The following is a 6,854-nucleotide window of genomic DNA, read 5'->3' on the forward strand; positions in this document are numbered from 1 at the left end:
GTAAGAGAGGGAGCACGCGAGTGCTGGGCGCACAAGGCAGCAGCAACACGGGCGTTGCGGGGCTGCGGGGCGAGGCAAGGCAAGGCACTCGAGCAATGCTCGTGCCTTGGGCTGCAAGAAAGGGTCGGACGAGAGGGGTGTGTGGGTGTGCCGCAAGGAGAGAGGAAGTGAGGAGAGAGAGGGAGTGCTGAAAATTCTTGTGAGGGTTTTATTAGAGGGTCTATTTATAGTTTTTCTCTCCCTTGTTGGCTAGGTTAGGGTAATTTTGAGTTGGGCTTGCTTTCGGGCTTAGTTCATTAATTTCCTTGCAAGCTTTGTTGGGTTTAATTAAAACAAAACGACCGGGCTTTAAGTTTATTAAATTCGTTTTTGAAATACGACCCAACAATTCCCGACATGAATTTATTTAATAAAATACGGTTTTCGAAATAATTAATATTTAAATTAATTAAAAATAAAAAGCGCATTTAATTCTCATTAAATGAAATTTCTTTGTAAAAATACAACGAAATGCTTTATAAATATAATAAAATATATTTATAATAATAGAAAAATACGAGGTATTACACCAGTTCTGGTAAATAGAAGAGGGTGACTCGTTCTCCTGCCGACTCTGAATGCTTCTACTGCAAGAAGAAGGGGCATTGGAAGAGGGATTGCTTGAAGAAAAAGGAAGATGAGAAGAACGGGAACGTTGCTTCTACTTCAGGTATGTATGTTATACATTGTAATCTTGCTAATTCTACTTCTTGGGTATTAGATACTGGTTGTGGCTCACACTTATGTTCCAATTCGCAGGGACTAAGGAGAAGTAGAAGGCTTGATAAAGGCGATATGGATCTACGCCTGGGAAACGGAGCACAGATTACTGCATTAGCCGTAGGATCTTATTTTATTTCTTTGCCTAGTGGTTTTGTTTTGGAACTAGAAAACTGTTACTATGTTCCTAGTATCACCAGAAACATTATTTCCGTTTCAAGTTTGGATTCTAAAGGTTTTAGTTTTCAATTTAAAGACAATAGTTGTTCTTTTGCTTTGAATGGAATGTTTTATGGTTCAGCACAACAAGAAAATGGTCTATATGTGCTAGATACGAGCAAACACATATATAACATAAATACTAAAAAGGCTAAAACTGGTGATTCGGATCTCACATTTCCGTGGCATTGTCGATTAGGCCATATAAACACAAAGCGCATGGAATTACTTCAACGAAAGGGAATTCTAGAATCATTCGACTTAGAGAAGATTGATCAATGCGAATCTTGTTTACTTGGCAAAATGACAAAGCAACCTTTCTCAAAGGTAGGTGAAAGAGCAAGCGAACTACTAGGGATAATACATACGGACATATGTGGGCCTATGAGTACGAAAGCTAGAGGTGAGTTCAGCTATTTCATAACGTTTACGGACGATTTCAGTAGATATGGCTATATTTACTTAATGAAACACAAGTCTGAATCGTTTGAGAAATTCCGAGAATTTCAAAATGAAGTATAGAATCAACATGGCAAGAAAATCAAATCTCTAAGATCGGATCGAGGAGGTGAATATCTTAGCCACGAGTTTGATGACCATCTAAAAGAATACGGTATTCTTTCTGAATTGACTGCTCCGGGGACACCTCAATGGAATGGAGTCTCGGAACGGAGAAACAAGACCTTAGTCGATATGGTCAGGTCAATGATGGGTCAAGCCGAACTTCCTTTACAATTTTGGGGACATGTATTGGGAGTTACAAATATTAATGTGATATCAATATGATATTTATGTGATATTTATGTATAATTATGTATAGGCTCTTGGATTCCAAATTCCAATTGAGCGGTTACTTTTCCTTGTAACTGTATATATATTTTGCTGTTGCTATGAAATACAAACCAAGCCTTTCTCCACATTTCCTATTGTTTAACATGGTATCAAAGCTTTCTAAAATTTAGATTTTTTTTTCTTTTCGATCCTGTGTATTTTTTTTGGTTCTTCTTCTACATATTTGTGCAATTATTTGATGTCTGCCTTTTGATTGCAATGGGCGACGAAGAGAAGCAACCTACACAACCTCGCTATGAAGCTTTCTCTAAATATTATCTTCATCCATCTGAGGGTACGGGTACTGTGATTAGCCCTATTCTACTAAGGGGAAACAACTACGACCAGTGTGTGCGATCTCTCCGCAATAATCTGAAAGCCAAGAACAAATTGGGGTTTATTGATGGCACCATCTTCGAACCTGAACCGACATCCGAAGAATACGAACAATGGGGTATTGTAAACACTATGCTTGTTGCTTGGATTTATAATACTTTGGATGCTTCAATTCGTTCTACTGTTTCTTTGCCTGATAAAGTTAAAACCATGTGGGATGATCTTCATGATCGTTTCTCACTCGGAAATGGTCCACGTATTCATGAAATTAAAAACCAAATTGTTGATTGCAAACAACGTGACAGGCCTCTTGTTGATTATTATAGTGATTTGAAACAGCTATGGGATGAATTGGCTAGCTATGTCAAATCACCAAATTGTTCATGCTCTGCTGCTGCTGAGTATGTCAAGATTAATGAAACTGAAAAATTGCATCAGTTTCTTATTGGTCTTGATGCTAGAAAATACATTGTTGTTGTTTCAGGTCTCTTAATGATGGACCCTTTTCCCTCTTTGAATATTGCTTATGCTAAGGTAGCTACTGATGAGCGCCACCATACTGTTGTCGAGGCCCAAGAAGCTCGGCCTGACAATGTTGGTTTTGCAGCAAGTGGTTCGGCTAGTGGTCGTCTTGTTCCTTTTGGAAAGACGGCTACTGGAGACGAGTCGCGAGTCTGTTCTCATTGTGGTGAAAAGGGCCATGAAAAGGCTCGGTGTTTCAAGCTCCATGGATACCCAGATTGGTGGGTTGGAGGACGTGGCGGCCGTACTGGTGGTCGCGGTGGACGCTCTGGTGGGCGTGGTGGACGAGGCTGTGGTGGCTTTACCGGCAATACAGGTACACGAACTGGTGATGCTTCCTCTTCACAGCCCCTTGGTGAGTCAGATCGCCAAAGTGTTCCTACTCTCAGTGATTCTCAATTCGTTCAACTCATGTCTGTTGTCGATGGTGCTAAGTCCACTAATGAACATTTGAATGGTAAGAAGTTTACTGATTGTTGGATTATTGACTCTGGAGCTTCTAACCATATGACGGGTAACATTAAATTATTTGTTAATATGGTTGATATTCCGAATTCTCATGTCGGTTTACCAAATGGAAAGCACACCACTGCTACAAAGGAGGGGACAGTTCATTTAAGCCAAGATTTGGTGTTACATAATGTTTTATACGTTCCTTCTCTTACTTGGAATTTGCTATCAGTGTCTCAGTTACTTGAAAAACAACGTTATACTATTCTTTGCACTAACAAGCTATGTGTTATTCAGGACCACACTTTGAGGAACCTGATTGGAGCGGGGGTGCAGTGTGACGGGGTCTATTGGTTTTGGAAGATTCTTAGTATTCAAGCAAATCAAGGAGCAGTTGTAGACACCTACTTTTGTCCCCATTCCCGAAAGGGAATGTTCGATGATGAAAACGTAAATCTCCACTTGACAACGCATCTCCTATAAAATAACGAATCTCAATTCCCCTTTTCATTTCACCCGAAACCTGCTATTTATGGAAACCTGCGAAAAATAGTAACTGCCGCAAAGGGTAGTTGCTAAAAGTAGTAAGAATAAAAAGATAGAAACCTGTTAGAATTAGGTGTTGCACTCCAACATAAATCCTAAAAGAAATAGAAATTGTAAAAGGAATTCTATTCATATCGCAGTTCGATAAAAGAGTTAACGTATTAATTAAACTCATAACGAACCTAGAGTTCGTAAAGGGCCCAGACGCATTCCGTCGTAAATTGATACGCACCAAATAACTCGGATTAAGTCTCTTAATGAACTCCGTACTCTAGAGTCCAATCTGACAAAGAATTCTGCCAGACCCTATTTTCAACGCCCAGCCCTAGGCGCCGAAATCTTTGACGCCCAGAGCTGGGCGCCGAAAATACCTGGGACGGATTCTTTTCCTAATCCATTTCGTATTCAAATTCCTGAAAAACTATCTTTCTACGCCACTTTTTCCTATAAATAGACCCCTAAGTTTGACGTGAAAAGAACACACACAACACAATTATATTCTGAGTATTGACTCCAACCCTCAGCCTAAGCCTCTCGCTGCGAAATTGTTCACGCGTTCTGTCGCAATCGATCCATAAATCGAACAGAACGTATCCTATCCCATAATTGAGATTCGTTAAATAAAAAAGGAGAAATAGCAAAGTCAAAGTGGTTAGTTTTCTGAGAACCGTGACGCACCTCTCAAGGGTGCGTCGTAATGTGTCCCTTTTCGATGATTCAACTGCTTTCCTCGCCCTTTTTGTGAACTGTTAAAATAACTAAATCTGATTGTTCTATCACGCCTAACAAATATAATATTTTTGGGAAATTGGATTATCATGCTAGGTCCCTTAATGCTATTTAAATCAGATAATCGCGATCGATCTAGTATTATATGTTGCATATTGCTAAAATCAACTCAGATTAGTTTAATAGTTAACGCATGTCCCTTCAATTATTTATGCTGAGCTAGTAAGGATATCCTGCCTCTGGAGTTATCGACGAGCGAAGTACTCCTCTCGGTAGTTACAGTCCCCCGAACCCTCAATCTCTACCTTGCGGGTGTATGTTGAGAGATCCCCACACCAGGGATCACAAGGGAACCTATGGCCGTCGTGGTCAAACATAGTTGCACTCCCTTTATGTCACGATAATCGGGTTTTGTCAGTTTTTCTCATTGTCGTTAAAAACTGAATGGCGACTCCTATATTACTAGTCAATTGGGTGTATACTCACAGGAAATCCAATTACACTTGATTGAATAAAAGAATCGTCACACCCACGAGGGACGAGGTCACGCATTAGCCTCGCGCTTTTTCGACCCCCTCACAGTGGCGACTCCACTGGGGATAGTGAAGGAAATACTCGTGCTTGTAGGTAATCAAAATAGCCGAAGGGTGAAACGATCCTACCCCGCGTTTATTTCCCCATCAAGTTGGGACGACCTGAAAATCAGCATATTAATGTGAACGGGCAGAACCTCATAACGAATCTCGGCTCCCTCGGGAGTTGGGACTAAGGATACCTCTTTTTCGCCAATAGGGGGGTGCATACGCCGCGCATGTTGCCCACTCGGTACTTGTGCAGGTAGTACACCTATCCCGAACCCAATCGCTCGCTCATTAGGTCCCTCTCGCCTGCATGCCCCATTGGCTTGCACATGCGGGTTGGCCTCTTGGGCGAAATTCGTCTGTTGAAGACACTACCTCGACCGGGGCATGTGTTGGATCTACGATAGAAGCGGTACTAAGCCAGGCGCAAATACTACCCATAGAAGCCTATCATAAACTACATGACATATTATTACTTTGCCTCATGATGTAATGTTAGTTATGTGTAGCGAATTATGTGATTGTGTGTGACAAATAACGCTAGAAAACCAACGACCTTAAAAATTGCCCAAACATTCATAAACCAATTTGCCAAAGAGTTATACCGAAATACGTGTTCCGCAAACCCGAACGATCGCCACAAAAATAAGCGACGCTCGGGATGGCCTGTAACGAATCCCACAAACGCTGCACAACGCGTAAGGACGTTACTAGGCAAGCACGCTAAATCGAAGTCGCATAAACAAAAAGTAGACACAAACAGAAAACGAGAACCAGCCAGGGACGCATTTTCAACGCCCCTGGCTGGGCGCCACAATTTCTCACGCCCACTGCTGGGCGCTGAAGTTGCTGCCTGGCCTTTTGGTCAGGCACAGCAGCCTCGGTGCCCACGCGTGAAGAAAATACGTAGCAAAAAAAAAACTTTTCGAAAAAAAATTGCTGCGAGGGCGTATGAAAAGGCACTCGATTTTAAAAGCGACTAAAAAAATAAAAATAAATAACTCTTTGTGTCGTTGTTAGGCCTCCTACGACGACAATGCTCGGCACCAAAACCGAGCATGCTAATTAAACGACCTTGAATGTCACATGGGCAAAATACTCAAAAAATAATGTCCGAATAAAGTCTTCAAGAAAAAAATAAATGTTCAAATAAATCCGAGTCTAGACTAGGCTATGCCAAAGTACAATCCAAATCCTAAGTCTTAGTTGTCTTATCCATAGAATCGGTCCTAATGCTTGGTGTCGTTCTGCAAGCTAAAAGGTTAAAACATATTGAGTCTCCCGTCCTAACATTTAAATCAATAAGCACCCATATGTAATTGTCATCCCTTGCTAAGAGTCTACGGCCTCAATACTCTCTCTCACCAATAAAAAGAACATATTATTTAATTCAAGTATTTGCAAAATGGAAACGGCCACATTCTGAAAATCATTCCCCCATAGTCGCACAAACCCCAAAGTGAACCTAAGGTGTCAATACCGTTAGCAAAAATTAATGGCCTCAAGGCTTAGGATCACATTGGGTCACGACTATCATAGTCCTCTCGAGTCACTCACTCCTTGAAATACTACTAAGTACGGACTAAAAGATTTTCCATGAATGCAACATGACCAACCATGAAAATACCCAAATCGGCATACCATAAGGCTACCATTGGGATAAAAGAAATACACACTGAGAGAGAAGCCGCACTAATGATTCTAGCCTTGCAAAAATAAAAATTCGATCTCCCAATTAACTACCTTGCCAACATTAAGCAAAATGGCGCATGACAAATGAACACCCAAGGGTTAAAATCTAAAGTGTCAACCAACGAAAGTTATGGTCCAATTAGCCTAAGTCTGAGAGTCGCTTGGTCAAGTGTTATAGGCTCACGCCAC

The 6,854-nt window shown here is 41.1% G+C and overlaps 1 protein-coding gene across 2 annotated transcripts; it reads left to right on the top strand.

Annotated features, from left to right (window-relative positions):
* Window positions 1-1,833: 1,833 nt before the first annotated feature.
* On the top strand, window positions 1,834-3,716 carry LOC130461050 (uncharacterized). Of its 2 annotated transcripts, none has more exons than XM_056828937.1 (3): window positions 1,834-2,263; window positions 2,630-3,124; window positions 3,415-3,716. In XM_056828937.1, the coding sequence occupies exons 1-3, from the start codon at window positions 2,029-2,031 to the stop codon at window positions 3,456-3,458; spliced, it is 774 nt and encodes a 257-aa protein (XP_056684915.1). In that variant the 5' UTR covers window positions 1,834-2,028; the 3' UTR covers window positions 3,459-3,716. The 2 variants fall into 2 exon arrangements, with proteins under 2 accessions (XP_056684915.1, XP_056684916.1); XM_056828938.1 differs by having other exon boundaries at window positions 2,630-3,022.
* The last annotated feature ends 3,138 nt before the right edge of the window (window positions 3,717-6,854 follow it).

Source organism: Spinacia oleracea, chromosome 5, assembly GCF_020520425.1.
Source record: "Spinacia oleracea cultivar Varoflay chromosome 5, BTI_SOV_V1, whole genome shotgun sequence".
Lineage (NCBI taxonomy): Eukaryota > Viridiplantae > Streptophyta > Magnoliopsida > Caryophyllales > Amaranthaceae > Spinacia > Spinacia oleracea.